The 22947-nt window shown below is 36.4% G+C and overlaps 1 protein-coding gene across 8 annotated transcripts in view; it reads right to left on the bottom strand.

The window, feature by feature from the left end:
* The window catches only part of ABI3BP (ABI family member 3 binding protein), a 260392-nt gene that overhangs the window by 62226 nt on the left and 175219 nt on the right, over positions 1–22947 (bottom strand). For 4 of the 8 annotated variants that reach the window (XM_070406074.1, XM_070406069.1, XM_070406067.1 and 1 more), the window contains 10 exons: positions 21043–21117; positions 20104–20160; positions 19209–19280; positions 18699–18746; positions 15122–15196; positions 11227–11301; positions 5110–5169; positions 4472–4519; positions 3604–3684; positions 1446–1523 (listed from right to left, as the gene is read on the bottom strand). In XM_070406074.1, the coding sequence (XP_070262175.1) occupies positions 1446–1523; positions 3604–3684; positions 4472–4519; positions 5110–5169; positions 11227–11301; positions 15122–15196; positions 18699–18746; positions 19209–19280; positions 20104–20160; positions 21043–21117 (669 nt within the window). The remainder of the gene's footprint in view (positions 1–1445; positions 1524–3603; positions 3685–4471; positions 4520–5109; positions 5170–11226; positions 11302–15121; positions 15197–18698; positions 18747–19208; positions 19281–20103; positions 20161–21042; positions 21118–22947) is intronic. The other 4 variants (XM_070406070.1, XM_070406071.1, XM_070406072.1 and 1 more) reach the window with 1 other exon arrangement.

The raw sequence follows: 22947 nt of genomic DNA, 5'->3' as shown, positions 1-22947 counted from the left end.
GTTTTAGAAGGAATTTGATAAAAATTCTACATACATTCATACTAGTAACACAATAATGATATTCCCATTAAAGTAATAAAATGCAAAATTAAAGAACAGCCCTATGATCTTTCATCCTCCATTCTGAAACCTATAAAGTGCTAAAAAGCTGAAAGCTTTCTCATTGTAACAGGACCTGCGCTGAATAGTCTTTATTTTTTCTGCTTAGTGTAAGTACATATATATTTTCCTGCAAAAAATTAATGTGCTTGATTATTAATTAAATTAATCCAGCTATCTTCCATTAAGCCAGACATTAAAGAAGTTTGCAAAAACATAAAAAAATAAACATTCAAAAATGAGGGTGGAGTATGGATGTAACATGATTAAACATCTGTTACTAATGAGGATGTGGGAGGGCTGTCAGTATATTAGGCTTCTGTGTGGATTTATAAATAAAAAAGTGAATAAGTAGAAAGGTGAAAAAGCAAATAATAAACATTTAAAACATAATAAAAATTAAACCAAATAAGTAAAAAAACATTTAGAAAAATTATGAGAACTGTCCTATGCCGTAGTGTTCAGTCACACTTTTTGAATAAGTACATATTGCTCTACTTACTATAAATATACACCATAAAATTAGACTTCTTTTATTGTTATCATTTGCTCTTATTATTTCAAATTTCTTTCATTAAATCCCCTCACCCCAAAATTATAATAAACAAAAGAATAAATTTGTCTTCTAACTCCTTAAAAATATTTGCTTTTGCTTTTTAGGCTAACTTCCATATGAAAGAGGCAGAGATGGGCAAAAGGGGTCATTTGGGGGAAAAGGAAGAAAGAACACACAAAAATACTGGACATCCACAATGGTTATAACCCAGATCGGACAACAACATCCTTCAGAGCGCACGAAGATGAGATAGAAGTTTGTGTAGCCGAGTTTAATTTCCAAAACATAGAAAAGAAGAAATTAAAAATGGACATTTCAGAAAAACATTTCCTGGAAATTTAAATATTAAATCATCTTTAAAAACTGATATATCTTCTTACTAGTTTCCTTCCTTGGGCCACATATCAATGTGTCCAGCAAGTTGGGCACAGAAAAAAAAGGAAAGAGGAGGTTGGTGGAGGGTGGAGGAGAAGAAAGGTAATAAAGATTCTTATTTATCAGATATAGAAAATGAGGTAAATGAAGGTCCATCAAGGAATAACAAAAGAGAGCTTTCATTGTTAGTTATCAGCCATCCATTCAAAAGTAAAGCTCTAACTAAAAAACGTGTCTTCCGACATTCACTGATAGTCATATGGACATTAATATTTGGCTTATGTCCTGCACCTATGAAATGAAAAAAATCAAGTAATTCACTGTGACGAGAAATCACATTCTGTAAAGAAATTGTATTTCCTAATTTAAAACGAAGAAAAGAAGTTACTATACAGAGGTGGGAAAAGAGTATTACCCCGAGTTGTCTTTGCCAATTCAGTTGTTCGTGGAATCTTAGTTGTGAAGAGCTCTTGGGTGGATTGGTCTGTTTCTGCTGAGGAAAAGCACAGTAAGAGGGCTTGCTTTAAATAATTAACATTATAAACAGGTGATAATAAAAGGGTAAATTGCATCAGTATGCGAAGTAATCTTAATAATTCAAAGTTAATAGTAGATTTTAGTAACTCCCATTTATTATATTTTCTCTCTTCTTGCACTAATTATTTTAATGATTTTAAAAAGCTTTTAGCTCAGGATCATTATTTCATGATACTGGAGGTGATGATACTTGGATGTGTCTCCTAACCGCCTCATGTCTTTTTCCTATTCCATAAATGACTCCACAAGTTATTTAGGTGAGCTGGAAAGGAAATAGATCAGATGAAACTATGTGTATTTGTACCATATAAGAATACATTTTCTTTTATTTTCCTCGTGTGAAAAGCAAAGTTTATGTTTACTGACAAATAGACACACTTCTCCTGACCCCTTCTCCACCCCCTCAAAAAGAAATAAGCATGGCAATAGTTCCACCTTCAATATTATCTTGGACTCATTACCACATCATGCAGACAGAAAATTACATTGTTCACTTTGGCATATACTGGATCCAAGGAAAAACTTTGTGCAAATAATATACTGTCATCTTCTTTTTTTGTTTGTTTCTGTTCTGCTTTATAATCTGGATTTGGCTCATGAGAGAAACTTGAGATAAATGAGAGGTGCTGATTCTTGCTTCAATAAACCAAAATACATTTAAAAAAATAGGGAGTGGAAGTTGGATAATTAGCCTATCTGGCATGGGTTCTTGAAAGTACTTTTGATTCATTTTCATGGGTGATCTTGACCTTATGGTCCTAGACTACAATAGACGAATATTTGGTAATCAGGGTATATTTGCTCATTCAGTTTTTAATTTTTTTCTCCAAAAGAATTTTATTTTAAAATGTGACCCGTAACTTCGTCTCAGCAGCCATACATAAAGAATGAGTTTATATCAGCCCGGCCGGCATGGCTTGGTGATTGAGCACTGACCTAGGAACCAAGAATGAGTTTATTTGAAAAGGGAAGGAAGAAAGAAAAATAAGGCCACTAATTTAAACAGTCATGTGTGATGTAGCATGGACAGGCAAAGGAGCCAAAAATCACAAGCTGGGAACACTTGTTTTCTGGTTCATTTTCAGCCAAGAGTCAGGCAGACTGGGATTTCCCACTATGAACTCCCCGAAAGCATGGCCAGCTCATCCCAAACAACTGTCCTGACTCATCCATCAACTTTTCTCCATGTGACCTGCGTGCTCACCACATTAGACTGGCCGCCAGTCTGCCCTGCGCTCATTCCCATCTGTCTTTAACCTGAAAGGACCTTGCAAATGTCACCTCTTCTGTGAAGCCTTCCCTGATGCCTGCAGGTAGTTTGCTCATTTCTCTATCACACTCATTTGTAAAGCATAACACTGGGGTGAATCCCAGGAGCTCTGGTGACTGAGTGTGTGGGTTCCAATTTGGCTCTGACGTTAGCTGTGTGACTTGGCCACAATTTTAAATCCCTCTATGCCTCAATTTTCTAATCTGTAAAATGGGGCGAGTAATAGAACCTACCTCCCAACGTTGTCATGTGGCTTAAATTTAAAAATACAGGTAGCATCCTCAGGGGCACTCAGGAAGCACCACTATCCCTAAATCCTGTTTACATATTACAGGGCAAGTTCTCCAGGGGGAAGGATCCATCTTTAAAACAGTTTTATTTTGAAACTCCCATTGCTTCGCATTGTGCCATAAAATACTCAATAAATACTAGATACAATTTTTCTTTCAAATGCACTTTCAAATACAGAAGAAACAATAAAACATATAGCACTGATACACTTTGGGAACATTCTGCTTTTTAGAATACTTGAAAATTTGTCAAGGTGATTTAAAACATTCTCATTTTATATTAAAAATCACCATAAGTATTAGGACAAATATACAATTAATGTAAAAGAATCAAGTGAAGTGGAGGTTTTATATAATGGTAGAAAGAAACCCTCTATCGCTTGGAAACAACATGAGCACAGTGTAATATGGTTTCTTTAAGAGCAAGCCCTAGAAGGAAGGTCCTCACTGGACTGAAATATCAAAACAAAATTTACCCAGAGTGGTTTGTAGATCCTCTTGACTAGAACTTGGTGAAATCATAGGGATGAAAGGGCTGCTTCGGGTCTCTAAAGGAGCTGCAAAGATAAGCACCAAGGTTTTCAATCCCTAGTTTCAAAAGCCAGTGCCGGATCAGAGTATCATATGAGATTCCTTTATTTGAAACAGAAAAAGGAAAACTGAGTTATGGAGAAGAAAATAAAGTGTGCACAGGACCTTAGGAAAATGACTGAAATATTGACATAATGGTTCTCAACTGTGTTTTGCAACCAGGATAGATAATAAATGCCATTCAATGCTTGACACACTCCATGACCATATTGGCAAGATGGGGTGTGGGCCAGTCCTGGTCCTGAGTCTGTCAGCTGTAGTTCTCCCACCCAACACAGCACATAGGATTACAACATGAGTGAGGATATTATCATTGTGCTTGCTACAATCATTGCAGGTCTGCTCAAGTTTATTTTTAAAAATAAACCATTGGCAAATTTTAGTATTTTGACCAATATTAATGATAATTACTTGCCAGTAATTCTCACAAATTGCTAGTATACAGTAACACTACAGCTGAGAACCACTAACCCAGCAGAAAATGTTAACTGGATGGGCATGAGTGAGGTGGAGTCATTTGGAACATGGAGATAAATGAGGTAGGTGAGGATGGGCTTGGTAGTGAGCTGTCTTAAGCTGGTCTTCAGAGCAAAACTTTTACTTTTCTATTTTGGAAAGAGTGATAATGAGAATGAAATGATGAAATGGTTGTGAAAAGAGATGATGTTTCAATATGATCATTTGAGAAAGACCTGTAATCCTGATGATGGCAAGGAAAACAATTAGACTTGGTCAATATGGGAAAGCCATTACCTATTGTTGTCTCTGGCGGATCAATTCTAAAGGTAACAGGCTGCAGAACTGGCCAAAAGGAAACCAAAGAAACATATTCATGAGAATTACTACCTGGTGAAGTAAAAATAATTTATGTGTTTCTACATGCATCCATTTGAACATTTAACAATTCTCTAAGAACCATGATAAATATGAGAAAATTATATCTATAGATGCCACTCAGGAAACTCAGTTTAGTTAAAACATTAAATTTTGTATTCATTGCCACTTTAAGGACATTTTTGAGTCAAGTCCTACATGTTTTACTTCAAAGTACATGCACAGTTGGAATGTAGTTATATTTACATTTTGAAAGAAGGTGTAAATGGTTGGCTCAGTTAATAATTAGGCATTATACTGCTAACATGATTTCCTATTCAATGAAAACACTTCTAGGAAAAATAAACTAATTTCACATTGTTCCCTAGTGTTAACCAGGGAAAAAAAATTCAAACAGATTGTATGATTACCCCTTCCCAAAAATAAATAAAGTACACCTTTTATATTGATACTTTTTTTCAAACGTCTTCCACATCTACAATCATTAAAAATATTTACTTCAAGAATATTTTTGAAAAATATACTTCCTAATTGGGAAAATAAAAAGGCTCATTTACCAGATTCGCTCTGAGAGACTTCGTGGTCTGGTTTCTGGGGACGGTGCACATCTCCTGGAACTGAAAGAAAAGGTTACGAAACACTGTGTACTCGAAATGTCATGCCTGGACTGAAACAATCCACAGATACACAATCCTGGAAAGAGAGAATGAGGCAAGCGTACTTTCACAGTGACTAAGGAACAAGGCGAGGAGATACCGTTCTTTTCAAAGTGGAAAAATGTTACTGTCTCAGGAAGGTTCTAGTGGGAGTAGAAAAGAGTTGGTCACAGTTCATTTTGAAGCTTCCCTTGAAAGGGAAAAAAAAAGAGGAAATAACTAATGTAATTAAACACAAGAAGGTAGGTCTCCCTCAAATTGACTTCAAAATAGAAAGTCAGTTTTTCCCTGAAGTAAGTGGTTAAGGGCCATTTGGTATTCATACTAAAATTCCATTGATAGCAATAGAAAATACATGATCTTAGATAAAGTGCATAAATGGCCTAAAAATTGATGAAAATAGCAAGAAAGATAAAAGTCTTGAATATCTAAGAGAAAAACAAAGTTTTATTTTAAAAGACGCTAACAGTTATTATGCAAAAAAAAAAAAAGCAGTAAAAGGAAATCAGTCTCTCATTAGAAATACCACATGAAAAAAAAAAAAAAAAGAAATACCACATGAAAAGTTGATGGAGTGCTTGTTTCATAGTAAATACTAGATAATTGTTGCCATTTTCGGCATTCTTAGTGATGTGGCTTTTAGTATATTAGGTATCAGGGCCTCCTGACATATCTATAATAATAAAAGCATAATATGCTAATTAGACCAGACGTCCTTCCAGACGACCTTCTGGAGGAAGCCGGGGCTGCGAGAGAAGCCCTGGTCCCAGATGCCAGAGGGAAGTCGGTGCCGGCAGTCGGGGGAAGGAAGGCCTACTCTTGTATGAATTTTGTGCATCGGGCCTCTAGTGAGAATATGAAAATGAAGAACAAAAATGTCAGCATTACAATAAACCTATTCATATTCAGTACCTGATATCAAGTGTATTTTTGATACCTTTGTCCTATTCTATTTTAACAAAATAAAACAGTAGGCTGAGAATTTGATACCTTGTTTCTCAGTGGGGCAAATTTCAGGGGGATTTGCCTATTGCTAGAACCAGATTTCTATGGCAAAATCTTCTTCCAAGAGCAAGATAATGTGCTTCTTTGACTCAGTTTCCCCACAAGGAGATCCTTCTCAGCCCTGCTCTCTCACTGAAAGGTTTTCTGTCCTGCCACTCTGAAGATTTCATAAATACCAGAGTCCCTTTGCAGGCAGTGTAATTTTCTTGCATCTTATATGATGCTGGGGAAAAATAATTAGAGTTCAGGCTAAGAACTCTGCCTCAGAGAAAAATGAAAAAAACCTTTGTATCAGGTGGCCAAGCACCACTTTACCATTAGTTTAAAATAGGTTATATAAAATGGACATTCACTTTTTATTGCTTTGGGGGATCATATTTAAGGCACATATCACATCTGTTCTTAGTGTAGGCTGCTAACTACCACTGAAATTACAGTAGTGGAATTTGGTACATTGGAAAGAAACTTGACTCAATTAGAACGTCTATAAACTAAAAGATAATATCCAGGGGAATTAAAAAAATCTGGATTTTTTTTTGGAAGGAAAAAGACAAATTCAAAAAGATCAGTGGTTGTCAAAGTTAGAGAAAACCCATCATTACGGTGACTGTTTCACCTTTGCTGTGTAGTATTTTGGGGAATCCAAATGGTAAAATATGAGGAATTTCCTGTTATAAATCAAACTAAATGTTTATCTGGAGGGTGAAGGAGAAGGTACTTGGATTTTGGTCTGTGAAGGTCATGACTATACAAAGTGCCAGTGGTTTATAAATAACCTAATTGGTTACAGTGTTAGACTATACAGAGGGAGCTGGGATGAAGGAAAGGAGACCCAGAAGAAATGTGCAACCAATGAATCCACCATATTGTAAATGCATTCCTCGCTACTGCTTCAGTTGCCTGGGGACTTTGGGTTGGGGTAATGTGGATTCCTGCTGCTGCGATTGGCACTTGGTAACCATGAAGTGATGATTTAATAAACTGCCACAGCAGGCTTTCTAAAGCAGCTAAAATCAGTGGAGAGAAAAAAAATATAGAAATATTCATGGGAAAGCGTTATGAATTACTCTCTTGCTTGGTCAGTTGCAGCTTCAAGAAATGCAAGTTGTTGTTTTTTTCCTTTTCCCCCATGTGCATGCCTCTGTGTATTACATTAAAGAAGGGCATGATGCCTAAAACCTAAACCTTCCATGCTGGGGGAAACAATGTAAATAATCACAATTTTTTTAAAGAGAAAACTTTTGATTTCCTTATAAGAATATTTACCATTATCATATTTTGGACTCAGTTATACTAACTAACTTACCAATTATATTCATGAAACAATCAATGAAATGAACTATCTTTTTGAACAAAGGGCACCACTCCAGAGAAAAGTTCAACTAACACATGACAATTATGAGGAACATGTCTAATATGGACAAATGAAAACGAATGTGCATGGATGTCATGCCAGGTGACAGAACCAATATGTTATTCCCTGACAAAGATGGCGAAATACGAAATCTGCAATAAGGTTTACCCTGCCACAGGCTACAATGAGACTGATCCCATAGCAAAGTAATACATGTAGGCTACACACTCTTCCACCTCCAGCTCTCTATCCCTTTATTCTGACCTTGTTCCCTGAGGTCCAGTCTGAGAGGAAGCAGGTTCCCTGACATTTTGGAGGCCACTTTGCAAGCTCAACCTGGGGTCTTGGGCCACGCTCCCTCCCATGTCTCTGGGACCTTTTACTTTCCATTATTTCTATTATTTTATATTTTTCTCCATTAGTCCATATTTCCATTTGCCCATCAATTTCTTTCTCTCTACCTGTAAAACAGATCAAATGCCTCATTGTCTTTAAAAAGTCACTCCCCGACATGGCTCCTTTTTCACACCGTCCCTCTCTTGCTCTCATCCTTTAATCCAGTGGTTCTCAACCTTCCTAATGCCGCGACCCTTTAATACAGCTCCTCATGTTGTGGTGACCCCCAATTTCATTGTTATAAATTGAACATAATTAAAGCATAGTGATTAATCACAAAAACAATATGTAATTATATACATGTTTTCCGATGGTCTTAGGCGACCCCTGTGAAAGGGTCGTTTGACCCCCAAAGGGGTCTCGACCCACAGGTTGAGAACCGCTGCTTTAATCAAAACCTTCTATCTGACTCTGCATCCTGGTCTCTCAATTACATCTCCTCCATCCACTGTGGTCTGGCTTCCACTGCACTGACCTTCTACAACCATGGACCTGTGCACGATTCCTCACCCATGGTTTTGAAGTCCAAAATGCTCTGAAACCGAAAAATTAAAAACAAACAAACAACCAAACTCATTTCACAGCAAAACCTAACTAGAACTGGCCTCTTTGCAGTTTTTATGTGTCTTGTGTAGTATGACTCTTCATACTTCTCACGGCAGACACATTAATATGCTTGCAACCTGAAAATTGCTGAATTCCAAAACATCAGCGCATGGTTTTCAGACACAGGTTTGAGCACCTGAACTATCAAGTCCAGCAGCTCTTCTGACCCCTCACGGGCGTTGCTGACCACCCTTCCCTGCCTCACCTCCTGAGCCATCTTCCCTGGGACTCTCCTGTCTGCTGGCTCCTCCTCCTCTGCCCACTCCTTCTATAAAGAACTGTGTTGCCCAAGGCTTTGATGTCTGACCTCTTATTTCCTCAGTCTGTCCTTTCTCCTGGATGATGTCATCCACTCACAAGATTTAAGAACCTTCTATACAGGCGACTCCCAAATCTACATCCCACATCTTGACTTCTGTTTAGATATCCTGAAATACATGTCAACCGCCAGTTAGACATTTCCACTGGAACATCCTACTGGCCCTGCAAACTCAGCATGTCCGAACACAAGCTTTACTCCTTCCTGCAGGGCGATCCTTCTCTCCCTAACACCATTCAGCCATTGGCTAGGGTTCTAGGCCCTAGCAATTCCATCTCAAAGGCATTTCAGCATCACTCCCTTACTTCCTAAGTGCAAATGTGCTGCAGTGTGACTGCAAGTTAGAATTTGCCAAAAAAGAGTGGTTTACACAGAACAGCTGCGAGGATTGCATAGCTTGCAGAAATCTAGATTTTCTTCCTGGTTTGCTCCCAGCAAATCGGATCCAGGTCTAAAAATTCAACTTTGCTACCGCTGATAGCTCTCAGTATAAATTTTGAGGTAAACATTGCGATAAAACATAACTGTCCTGATTTCAGCACATTTTGCATTTTTTAGACTTTTACAGAGCATCTATTTCTCTAGGATATCAATAAATATTAAGTACATATGTAATTTACCTCTGTTTTGGGGAAATAACCAACAGGAGCCTATAAACAAGGTCTTGGGTTCATCAGGAGGCAAACCTGAGCCTACACACAACCCAGAAACTGTTTGAACACAACAGGATCTAGGTTGTTTGACCACTTGTTTGAAACATATTAACAGTAGCCTCATGGTTATTCCTATAGACCTCACGTCCCTGGAGCACCAGGAAACTCCCTGATGAATACAGATCAGTGGGACCAACACCAGATCTAGAGACAGAATTCTAACTGGTTGACTGGATTTAGAGAATTAACAGAGTAAGCCCCACGGAGGCTCCACAGAAACTATTTGTGCTGTTGTTTCACTGCTCACTTACAGGCTAAAATTTCTGTGAAAACGAAGGTGTTTCGTACAATTAAGGCACATATTATACATTTTAAAAGAATAAAAAAGTTCATTTGATATAGTGGTTTAATGAGATTAAGTAACACCACGACCAATAGTATTGCTTTCTCTCTTGAAAAAGAAAAGTGAATAACATCATTCAGATCTACTGCTGTTATCTGTAATAACTCAATTTCTGTTACATTTTTTTCCACAATTGAAAATAAGAAGCCAATCTTTTGCAAGTGGGAAGATCACCGTTGTGTGTGTGTGTGTGTGTGTGTGTGTGTGTGTGTGTGTGTGTTTAATTGGCATTTACAATGTTGGCTGCTGGTTTAGTGATACAAATTTAAATTCCAGGCTTCAGGGCCAAGGAGCCCCTCCCTAGCCTACCACCACCTGCAACAACCAGATAATTCCCTAACAACAACACCCTCCTCCCACTCACAATCTGAAAACACTACAGCAACTGAATTCAGACTTGCTTCCAAAATGCCATCATTTCAAGACACAGATTAGAAATACTTTTGGTCCTGGGAATGGTCGATATGCTTCTAGGAGCACTAGGAATTTATCATAATTGGATCTTTAAAAAGAAAGAGAAAAAAACTGATAGTATTTCCCAGGTACTCTAGTTAAAAATGTGTTAGTTTTGCTTATTACAGAAGTGTTCAGCTATCAGTTCTTAAGGCCACTTGAAGACCTGGAGCACTGGTGGCGAGACCCAGAAACGGTCTGATCCTTGCAGTCCCCACCCTGGCTACTCCCGCAAATATGAGATTATTCCTCATAAATGGACCAAAGGCCTTCTCAAGTGATAGGCAATATTTAAATTTATAGCTAAAAAAACTTTATTTTGTGTGTGTAACAATTTTTTTTCTGAACCCAAGCTATTGCTCCATGAACTGGTAAACACTCAGTGGTGGATAGTGTTAAATTTCTAAACCCAAGAAAATGGTTAAACATCATTTCTTTTGTTTGTAAAAACAGAATTTTATCATTTTTTGGGAAAAATTTTGAATTCTTTATCTTATTTTGGTGGAACATTGGAATACAGCAGAGTTAGTATTGGCAGGTCATTTTTTTTTTTTTTTTTGGTAAGGCAGAAGATAAGGGAACTTCAGTTCTAAAAGAAACATTTTATTCTTGGCATAAGTCTCTGCTTTTTGATTGTATAAATAGCTTACTATATGAGCACTTAGAGAAGTCTTATGAAATCTTTGAAATGATCGTGCCATGTATGATACAACATGATATCTGAACATAAGTGAAATATTGACCTCATATCTAATGAGCTCTTATGTCTCATTGCAGCAGAGTGTGACAATAGAATGCATTTGGCTCAAATATGAAATAAAACATTTACCAGGTGGAGTATATGACACTTCTGGCCTTGGTGACATTTTTGGTTTTGAAGTAACACGCTGGAACACCTTAGGAGCTGAAAGAGAGAACTCAGATCATGAGTTCTGTCAGCATCTCCTGGTCATGCTGAACACATAAGATTTGACAAAGTGTAAGCCTGACAATAAAAAAAAATTGGAAAATGGTAGATAGAAAAATAAACCTCAAGCTCTAAAAATAGATCAGTTAGATTTCCAGATGCTTGTAGAAAATGAAATCTAAGAAATGCAAAGTTTGACTAAGCATAAGGGTAGGATGGAGGACATTTAAAAATCTTCATTTCAGAAGAGATTACCAAATTAATGAAAGAATATTCTTCTTTTCTAGATGTTTGCTTGACTTCTCACCCCTCCCCCACAACACACACATAGCCTATGTCTCCTTTGAAGATGAATTCAATGAGTCAGAGTAGAAGCCCATGAAGTATGAATAAGAAAAAGAGAAGCGTAAAGTCAAATCAGGCCACAGCAGAAAGGGAAGTGAGCATGGAAGGGATGGAGTGGGTGGGCTGGCACTCTGTTCTTCCTGCAATTCTTCAGTTTCAAATAAACCTTTAAATGAACATGTTTAAAAACTAAAATTGTCTTTCTACAACTGTTCCTTTGTAACAGGTGTTAATGTAATAGATACCAGGAAAAAAACCTAATTTATTTATAGCGCATTTTACAATTTCAAAAATGTTTTCATAAAGATTATGCCCTTTGGTTCTTATCAAAATGCTGGGAGGAAAGAGCTATCAGCTTCACTTTAAAGATTTGAGTTGGTGACTCTGCCTGAGGTCACATAGTTATTAAGTACCAGAGAAAAGACTTGAGCTGAAGCTGAGGTCCAGACATTATCACTAGGTCCAAACACTTGGATTCTCTATATCCAAGTTCTGCATGTCACATTTTAACTTGTTTCTCATTTTTATGAGGCAATGACAAATCTGTGCTAACTCAAAGGATGATTGTGAGAATTAAATGTGGGAGTGGTGTGAAAACTCTACTACTATAAATTTTTTTTCCATTTCTAGAAAAATCTTTACAAAGTTGACATTGAAGGATCTGAGAACATTCTAATTTTCACTTTGCTCCTACAAAAACTAGGAACACCTATAGTTTGGATGATCATAAGATTTCTAGGTACACAATTAATAATGGGATTATTAAGTATTACCTATGAATATAGAAATTCAAAAATCAAATCTTTATTTAATGACAAAATATACTTCATGATTTGTTACAAATTTTTAATCTCACTTTACCTTCAATGGCAAATATAGATTTAAATTTTGCCATCTAATTTATAAACATAATTCATATATAAATAAGAAGAAAGCTGGCATGTCCATTTAAAGAATTTCATCCTAAAAAAAGTGGTGGATGAACACATGTGTATACACTATTGTCAGATGATACCCTTACAGCCCAACAATAGTAATTTGCATTTGGTATTATACATGTGAGCAGGACATTCTCCCACCCCAAAAGCCTTTTGAAGTCCATAAAGAGCTAGCCAAGGGCTAGAGGGGAAGTACTAGAATTTGAATATCTGTCTTTGAAATATTTAGTAATACATACGAATACATACATAAGCATTCTTGAAAGACTATAAAACTCAGGATATTACTGGGATTTATTAGGTTAGATCATGTTCTCTTGGGTAAGAGAGCCTAATTTCATCTACTTTTAAGAGAAATAATTAGAATGTATTTTGTTTTTCCCGATCAATTTTACAAATTGTTCCCTTGCATTAAGTATCACCAACAAAGCCAGACGTATTTGATTGCAGCTATTTTCTATGGGAGATGCTAATGGATTGGGAATTAGTTGCCTGAGTCGGGACAGAATCAGGAGGCTCTGTTGCTTGTTTGGCAGCCACTCAAGGGTTTCAGATGTAGAGAGTGTAATGCATTGAGCTTATGACTCTATCGTTCTGAAGCTGCATATCTTGTGGAGGAAGCTTGGCTAATGGTCTAAATCAAACAAATTTGAAACTTTGAATGTAGTATAATAATGGAAATTTAGAGTAAGCTGCTAATTTATTATTCCATATTTCTATATGTAGAGAGTACAGCTCAAAAAGAAAATTATGAATGTCTTCCTTATTACTTAATATCTCCTTTATTTTTTTGTTAATTTTACTAACCAGGAATTTATATTCCCAATGTCTTAACTCCAAGCACTTATTTTTCATCTCTACTCTTATTTTTCAATATTCATTAAACTTTCATGCTTTCTTATTTATTTCCATTTCTTCTTTCTTTGTTACTTTTGTTCTATGCTTTATATTCAAATAAAAAATTGAGAGAATCCTCATGTGATTTGAATTGGTTTATTTTTAAAATTAGATTTCAGTTTCCTGTGAATAAATTTAATCTGCTTGCTTTGTTTTTTTATTCCTATTCTATTCACTAATCACTAATTCTTTCCCCAGTATTTCTTATATATTAATGTTACACATGTATTTATTGTTATTATTTAAAATTTCTCATTCTATGAAGAGATTGTTGACTTGTTACCCTCATATACTTATGTATCATACCCATATTATTTTCATATCAAAGTTTTAGTAATTAAATCATACACATTTTAAAGTACATTAAAGCAGATTTAAATGAGCTAGATGTGAACATAGAATCTACTTTTAAGGAATTTCCTTTTAAAGAAAAAAATAACAGGTAAAATTTCTCTCAGAATCAGACCTTAAAGACCATGCCACAATATATAGTTTTTTCTTTCAGTAGGGATACTGAGCTATGATTGAAGGATTTGTGGTGGGAATTCAGAACTGCTACCTGCTAATGTTTTCCTTTCCCATTTTTGGAAGCAGACCATGTATAAATGATAAATTTAAATTTAGGTGACTGGCCTAGACTGTAACTTCCTTGACCACGGAAGGATTCAATTTTGTTTCACATTCCTAGTGTTTAGTGCATTGCCTGGCACATGGTCAGAATGCAATAAATATTTGTTGAATGATTAAATGAACTAAACAACCATTTCAGCACGAAGGGGTGACATATTTGAAATTAGAAGAGAAGAGACACAGGAGATCAGTTGATCGATGACAATAGACTAGGCATGACTGGGTAGATGCGTGGAGAAGGCACCAATGCTAGAATGTCCCATACTTAGTAACAGATGAGCTACAGAGGCTGGGTGAGAAAGAGAGGTAAGAATCAGATATAAAGTGGTGAGAACCTGTCACAGAGGTAACGGAAAGGGGAAAAACAATAAGCTTTCTTTGAGGCATGTCGAGTCTATGGTATTCCAACAAGGAGATTGGCTGAGGTAGTTGGAGAAATTAGAGAAGAGTTGGTTAAGAAGTTAGGGTTAGAGTTAAACATTCAAATGAGAGCTTCTTGAACAGAATAGAAAATAGTTTATAATGAATCTTATTTGGGTCCTTATCAAAATTTTACAGCAAAACAACCAAAGCAATATAATATAATTGTTATGTTATTGGAGAGGACACATATGTTTATTCTTCATGACACTAATGCTAAATAAAATCTACTGAAAACTTAAAAAAGCCCCACACAAAACTAGGCGATTGGCAAGAGGAGGCCCATTCAAGGACCATGGAAGCATTAGGGACTCTCAAGCTGGACAAGGCAGAGAGAGTAGACAGGTTACTCTTACGAAATTCCATTCCTCTCCATCCCCCACTCAAAATAATATAATACTAGGGAACTTTCTGGAATAACTTATTCCAATAACACACTTTTCAGTATAAAAGTAAATGTAAATATTTATCAGGTTTCAATGGAAGACCTGGTTTACAAGGGTTAAAAAACCCAACGCACAATAATTCAGCAGAACAACTTCACTAACATCAAACTTTTCAGGCTAGAAGGTACAATGTGTATTTACCTGGCTGTGTCTGAGGGACTCTTGGACGTGGAGATGTTTTAGCTTTGGGAGGAGTGCGCGCTGTCTGCTTGGGAGCTAAAAGAAAGGACATCGGCTTGGAGCTCTTGAGCTCTTGCAAGAATCACAGTTATTTAACAGCCTCTACCAGTGGTCGGCAAACTGCGGCTCGCGAGCCACAAGCGGCTCTTTGGCCCCTTGAGTGTGGCTCTTCCACAAAATACCACGTGCGGGCGCGCATGTACAGTGCGATGGAAACTTTGTAGCCCATGCGCAGAAGTCGGTATTTTGTGGAAGAGCCACGCTCAAGGGGCCAAAGAGCCGCATGTGGCTCGTGAGCCGCAGTTTGCTGACCACTGCTCTAGGCTCTCAGAGATGTTTGTCGAGTGACTGATGAGCTGCATACACAGCAATTCATGCAGTTAAATCTTCCAAACAGCTGCGAAGTATAGGAAGATAATTTCTTGTTACAACAGAAAACAAAACAAGAGGGAACATTAAACGATATCCAAGATATTCAGCTGGCAAATGAAGCTGTTAGAATTCTAGAAACATCTACTTTAAGTACCTTTTAAACAGGTTAAAATAAATTTCATAATAACAAGTATTCATCCTTACACATTTACCATTTTATCAGATTATCCCAGTATAATACATATTTTGAGTGCAAATAGATAAAATTTCTTTAAAAAAAAAAGTTAGCATGTCACATTCCAAATATACCTAGAAAAAATGAATGTATTTTAGTAGCAAGTGCTGATGGAAAAATTAATCTTATTAAAGAAAATAATTTTTATTGGTCATACTGAGGAAGAGAAATTGAACAGAAATTAAAACAAAAGATTACTGAAGAAAGCCATTCCTTCGCTGGGCAATTCCCAAAGGCGTTCTAGGACACTCGGTATAAAAACCAATTATTTCTTCACCAAGGAGATGAACAGCCTATGCTGCTGGGGAAAAGGAATTATCAAATGCAAGGTTGCAGTTTGTGGAAACATCTCATTTAGTTGGACTAAAGTGTATCTGGTGTAAGAGGGTAAGAATAAACAAAATGTTTTCCAAGGTCAGGGAGTTCCAGGTACCTTACAAAAAGATTGCTGAAAATAAGAACTATTAGATACTAGAAGTTTCTAGAGTCTGCAGAGATTTCCTCAGGAAACTAAGTCAAAATATGCAAGGCATGCAATGGTTTTAGTGGAATCTTCTTGCCTGTAGAGAGATAAACACCAGGATATGTTGGAGTTTACACTCGTTTAGGAGCCTGTAACCTGGAGTGTTAGAGCTCCCTTTGCTGATCGCTGGGTGACAGCCGCAGGATCTCCATCAAAAGGTACAGATTATTTATTTTTATTTATTTATTTATTCATCTGAAGCAGTGGTTCTCAACCTTCTGGCCCTTTAAATACAGTTCCTCATGTTGTGACCCAACCATAAAATTATTTTCGTTGCTACTTCATAACTGTAATGTTGCTACTGTTATGACTCATCATGTAAATATCTGATATGCAGGATGGTCTTAGGCGACCCCTGTGAAAGGGTCGTTCGACCGCCAAAGGGGTCGCGACCCACAGGTTGAGAACTGCTGACTAAAGTTTTACATATGTCTCCTTTTTCCCCAGCTGACCCCCACTGCCCCACCAAACCATTCCCACCCTGGACAAGCCCCCACCACCCCAGTGTCTGTGTTCATTGGTTATGCTAATATGCATGCAAAGGTACAGAATTTTTAAAGAGCCCTTCCAATTCTAAGATTCTCTGATTCTAGAGCTTCTTTCAGCTTTATGATTTCCCGACTCCCAACTTCCTTGCTTGCTGAGGTTCCTGACAGGCTACTTGCTTCCTCCAGGGAATAGGAAAAATAGTTTGCAGGTAAAGGCATATCATGAGGCAATGCCACAAAAATGATTCAGAAAGAGATAAGAATCACTAATAGTATTCACATTTAAACATTTCAATAATTTAATTATTACAGCTATTAAAAACAATAAACTTCAAAAAGCTTGAGATAACTGACACAGATTCAATATTTCATAGGATGTTTCTGTGAACAATGAGTAAAATAAATAGCTCTATCTTTGGAAATAGAGCCATATAAAAAGTCAGATGGCAATCAAAACACAAGTTTGAACTTATTTGTAATAAACTCCTATTCCAAGAGAGTCTATAAATATTGAGAGGGCTTTTCCTTATAATCGGAAGCATATTTAGTTATTGATGTTAATGACTTGTTTTCCTTAATTTCCAACTCCACCATCAAGTAAACCTTTTATGATTTTTCAAAGTCACTGGTTTGATTTCAGCTTCTCTTATTTGCATGCAGTGAAATGGTCAAACCACTGCAGGAAGGAGTGGAAAGAAGTAAAGGACCGGATAATGACAAGGTGACAGGCCAGTAATACCTTTTATCTGGATTGTGTGGTGAAACTTGTTTCTGTTAATACATGACCACAGAACTTGTAAAACTAGTCAAGATGATTAAGTACTAACATTAGGATATCTATTTATATTTAAATGGAATATAAGTGGTCTTCCCCAGAAACATTACTATTTCCCATGTTAAACACTTGCACAGCAGCTGAAAGGTGTTTTTCAGCCATATTGTAAAGACTATTCACAACACGTGACGGCTACAAGTGATGGATAGATGAGAAGAGGGGCAGTGACAACTGTGAGCTGAGTGATGAAGGTGGGGCTTCCAACGTCAAGCAGTGCCCTTGTTACCTTTCCATTCTTACATTCTGCAAACACTCACCTTCTACATCAAGTACAAAATAATGTATTTACCCGGTCCAGTCTGAGTAGGATTACAGTTTGGGAAGGCAGAGTTGATGCTTCTATGCTCATTAAAGGAGAATAACCGAGGTTACCATGGTGCTTCGCACACCTTGAGTACAGATGACAGAAATGATGGTAACAAGTAGACTTTTTTTTTTTTTTTTAAAAGAAACTGCAACTCTGCAGCAAAAATAGCATTCCTCTTTCTTCATAATGCCTTAGTTTAAAAAAATGCTTGGAGATGACAGGTTATAAAAATACGTTCAAAGTAAGTAATGTCCTTAATTTTAAAATTTTCCCTTCACCCTAGTACCTCCTCAACAATGCTAGGAAGATATATTCTGTAGTAACCATAAAAGGAAAAACAAAGTAATAAAAAAAGTGATAAATAAAGCTAAGCCAATTCAAGAAGCATTGACTTTCACTTAAATAACGGAGAAAACATCAAACATGCAAATGAACATGATGGAATGAGTGTTAATGGAAAATGTGTTGCCAGGGTAGAAAGTATGAATGGATCGTTACACAAAATACATTATCTGAAATATTCAACACAACATCAAGCTGGCAGAATATGCAATGTTAGGGAAAAGACGCTTTAGATTTGATAGTTTCGCTGACTTAACGTAGAGACAGAGACCAGGTCTCAATACAAAACTGAATGAACAAAGAGACTTCTTGGACAATGGTTATAAATAGAAGAATCTAGAAATGATGTTGCAACATGAATTCACAATGAGAGAGAACCTGAGGTTCTCAGATGATGGTGGCAATGAGGACAAAAGCTGCTTAGGTATGTCATTACCGAACGCGGTTTCGGGTGGTTCAGACACATTTGTAATAGATTCCACAACTGTATCAAAAAAAGGAGAACAGTTTTAAAAATTGTCAGACGTCCAGCTATAGTCAAGTATTTTTCTTTAATATCAACACATCTCATTCTCTTAAGATTTTGCATCGTATTTTTACAGATAGGACAATGAATTTAGACAAGAAAAAACAGAACCAAGAGTGGAAATTCTATCCTATGAAACTAACCCTCCAACTAATATTTATGTTTTAACTGTTATTAACTGGTTGTCAATTGTTTTTATGCCTCAATATTTAGATACTGCAGAGAAACTGAAATCTATTTCTGTATTCAGAGAGCCTATTATCATGTTAAGAATCCAAGAAGTTTGGAAGCTATAGCTCTTCAAATCTATTCAATTGAAGAACAAGTACAGCAGCTTGAACTTCCATGTTCCATGGACATAATATACATGAACTAAATATTGTTTAATTAAACGAATCAAAGCATGAAAACCTTTACCACCTTCAGTCTTTGGCTCCTCTGGCCTGAGTGGTGCTTTGGAAGTGGGATCTACATAATCTGTCTCGGCTGATGCTAGGGAGGAAACAGGGAATGTCTGGTTAGTGGTGGGCAGCCCATAGCACTCTGTAATGGAATATTGCTTAATGTGAAAACAAAGGTTACTAGATACATCTGTGATAATAACATTTAGATGATTTATGAAGATGACTACAATTTAAGATGGCAGAATGAAAGCAGGAAATAAAGGCAATGTGGGAAAACACACACACACCACACACACACCACACACACACACACACCACACACACCACACACACACACACCACACACACACACCACATACACACACACCACACACACACACCACACACACACACACCACACACACACACCACACACACACACACACCACACACACCACACACACACACACACACACACACACACACACACACTCACACACACTACAGCAGTTTCTACCTGGAGCAAAGCAGCTTGTTTCACTTCCTTACATTTTTTTAAACAATTCTAGTGAAAAAAGATAACAGATTGAGTCGTTGGGAAGCATGAGGATGAATACTACAAATGATATTAAAATGAAAAATAGTATATTGTGCATATTTATATTGAAAGAGTGATCAGGACATAAAAATGTAAAATTTGCATTCCGACTGAGAGAACTAAATAAGGAAATTGTGAAACTTGCATAGCAGTAGAGCAGAAATCAGCACACTGTTCTCTATATAATGTTTGACTTTCAAGACTCACTAGATGAGCACAGACAAGGTGTGAAGAGCTATGAAATGTCACAAAGCATGAGGGCATTCAAAGAGGACTTCCACAATGAGATGGAGAAAGCACATATACCTGACTTCCAATTAGGAAACATTTTTACCTCTAGCTCCCTCTGATGACTCAGTGCTAAATGTAACAAATTCCAGGCCTTCAGAAACTAGTAAAAAACAACACAGGATGATACAATTGATCACTATGGGTTGTTGTAAACATTGAATGGGTGAATACAAACTATTTAGAAAAGTGCCTTGCACCTATAACTGCTCCATTCTAGCCGATATGATAATACATTATTACTAAAACCAAAAGAAGCTCTGATAACTGAATTGAACTCACAATTGTATAAATGTTGTATGTTACCAATAGCAACCATACCTTGTACTGCCAACATGAGTACTCAAATGCCATTAGCTAATTCAAAGATGCACAAAGGAGATGAATAAGATTACTATCCTATGCTATAAAAAATAAGATCCAATGTTTCAAGATAAATGTTAGGGTGTAACAACAGCATTGCTAAAGATGTTTTAAAAATTTAGTTTTCAATTTTGAAGGCAATAAGTTCAGGTTTATATTGTATAAGTAAAGTTTTTTTATCTTTTCTGAAGGGAGAACTTTCTCCTTCCTTGATGGTCACAATGGAACTAGCATTCTTTTCACGTGGCAGAACAGAATCAAGCTTACTGCTAAACCGTACCACAAATTCATAGCTGTTAGTGAAAACTAAGGATAAAGAATAAAATCAGTTCTTTTAAGAGGTTTTGTGGATTACTTAATCAGATACATGATTATTATCTAAAATGAAACAGAGCAAACAGTGAAGTAAAGGTAAGTTTTTCTACACTGTTGAGTAACATAACATAAACTTAATGCATTACCAAGTTAACACCAATATACAATCATGGAAAGAGCATCATACAATATGCAGAGAGAGTTGTGCATTCTTTTGTTTTGTTTTTTTCATATTTGGAAATACAACCCTTGAAGTTTATCCCTTGAAGCTCACAGTACATCCAGATAAATAAAATAATCTATTTACCAGGTTGACTTTGTGTCATTTCTAGACTTGGTGATGTCACTGGTCTCAAAATAAGAGTTTGAAGATCAGTAGGAGCTGAAAGAAGAGGATCTAAGTTGTCAATTATGTATAATTTATTTCATAGGTTTTAGACAAGGGTAGCAATGAACTGAAATGCATAGACCCTCAAAATAGTAGGATGATGGAGAGCTCATGCAGACTATGCATTATTTAAAGCAGAAATTGGCAAACTATGGTCCTCCTCTGCTTGGCCTGTGAGCTAAGAATGTTTTGTACATTGTTAAAGGATGGAAAATATTTAAAAGAACAGTAATATTTCATAACATGTAAAAGAGGTATGAAATTCAAATAAAGTTTTATGGGAACAAAGACACATCCACAAACTAAGATAATTCAAGGCATATTTACATATCATTTACATGTTGGTTTTGGTTGCCTTCAGGCTAAATTGCAGAATTGAGTAGTTGTGACAGAGGCTGAATGGCCTGCAAAGTCTAAAATATTCACTAATTCTTCACATAAGAATTTTTGCTGACCCCTGACCTAAAGCATCCTTCTAGAAAAAGCAAGAGCCTATTTGAAAAAAATCAGGTTATCATTAATTATTGCATCTGAATCTGAATTCCCACAAGGGCTTTTAAGAGCTTCCTACAGCTGATTTCATAATAGTATCATTAACATAATGCTCAGTATCACCTAACAGTGTTTTGTTCTATGTTTCAGTTTGACTGTCCTTTTGGGTACCCTCAGTAGGGGGTGAGACTTTTTGTTTTATTTTTGCTGTTCCCTCCCTTCCATCTACTAATTCAAATCCTAAGGTTATTTCAAAGTCCAACTATTTTTTAACATAGATCCGTGACTCATTTAAATATTTCCTCTGCATATTTTTACCACTCAATTAAACAAGCTGCTTTTGTATAAGCAAATTGTCTTAATATCTAAAAAAAACTCAAGAACAGGTTTTTTCCCATAATTATATTATCATCTGTTCAAAAGGTAAAACACTCTCTTATTTTGATCTCCATCTCTGTTCAGCTCCCCACCCCACCCCACTCAACTGCTAATATGGTGCTGAGAGCACATAGGCTAAGGAAATATTTGTTTACATAAACCAAAGAAGCAGCACTTAAAAAAAAAAAGATGAATGAAATGGAATAGTAAGAAAATTGAATAAGATACATCCTTTGTCGGAGACAATCTTTATGCAGGGCCAGGATGAATTTGGCTACCACATAGGTCTCCCAACCATGAGCCTTCTGGTCAACCCTGCAGTTGTAGACATGCTAACCATTATTTTCACCTTCATATTTAGAAGGCATAGAGGTGAGAAGTGCAAGTTAGCAAGACACCTATTTGTCACTCCTGGGGCCCGACTGCAATGGGCTGGAAGGACTCTTAAACCAGAAACCATAGATTTCCTTGTTTTTAATGGAGAAGCTTCAGGAAGATGCAAGTTTGAGAGGAAGATTTCCCCCCCCTCCCATTGTTTTAGAATTAAAGAAAGAAGATCTTGGTTATTATAGTGTTTGAAGGTCTAGAAACAACCACCAACATTATACATAGGACCTATGTTTTCTAAAACATATTAGACAGTTTCTTGAGTTTATTTCCGAAGTGTGAAAAAATTTATTATACTAACATAATTTGTTCCTTATCATCACTGGAGGTCCTTTAGAGTCCAATTTAATACATAAAATTTATTGATTAAAGGAATAAATATTAATACGCATAATTAGATACTCAGAGAAATTTCTACTTAGATTAAGAACAATTGCTATACTGTGGTGGAAAATAAGGAATAGCCAAATTCATCAAAGGTTGCAGAGCCTGTAACATATTTATTAGAATTGGCACTTCCAGGAGGGAACATTTTTTGATAATTTAATACAATAAGGAATCCTCATT

This window comes from Myotis yumanensis, unplaced genomic scaffold, assembly GCF_028538775.1.
Source record: "Myotis yumanensis isolate MYYU_CA2020_CCGP unplaced genomic scaffold, mMyoYum1.0.hap1 SCAF_2, whole genome shotgun sequence".
NCBI classification, from domain to species: Eukaryota; Metazoa; Chordata; class Mammalia; order Chiroptera; family Vespertilionidae; genus Myotis; species Myotis yumanensis.
Note: the sequence above shows the minus strand (reverse complement) of the source record. Positions and strands in the feature narration are given on the sequence as shown.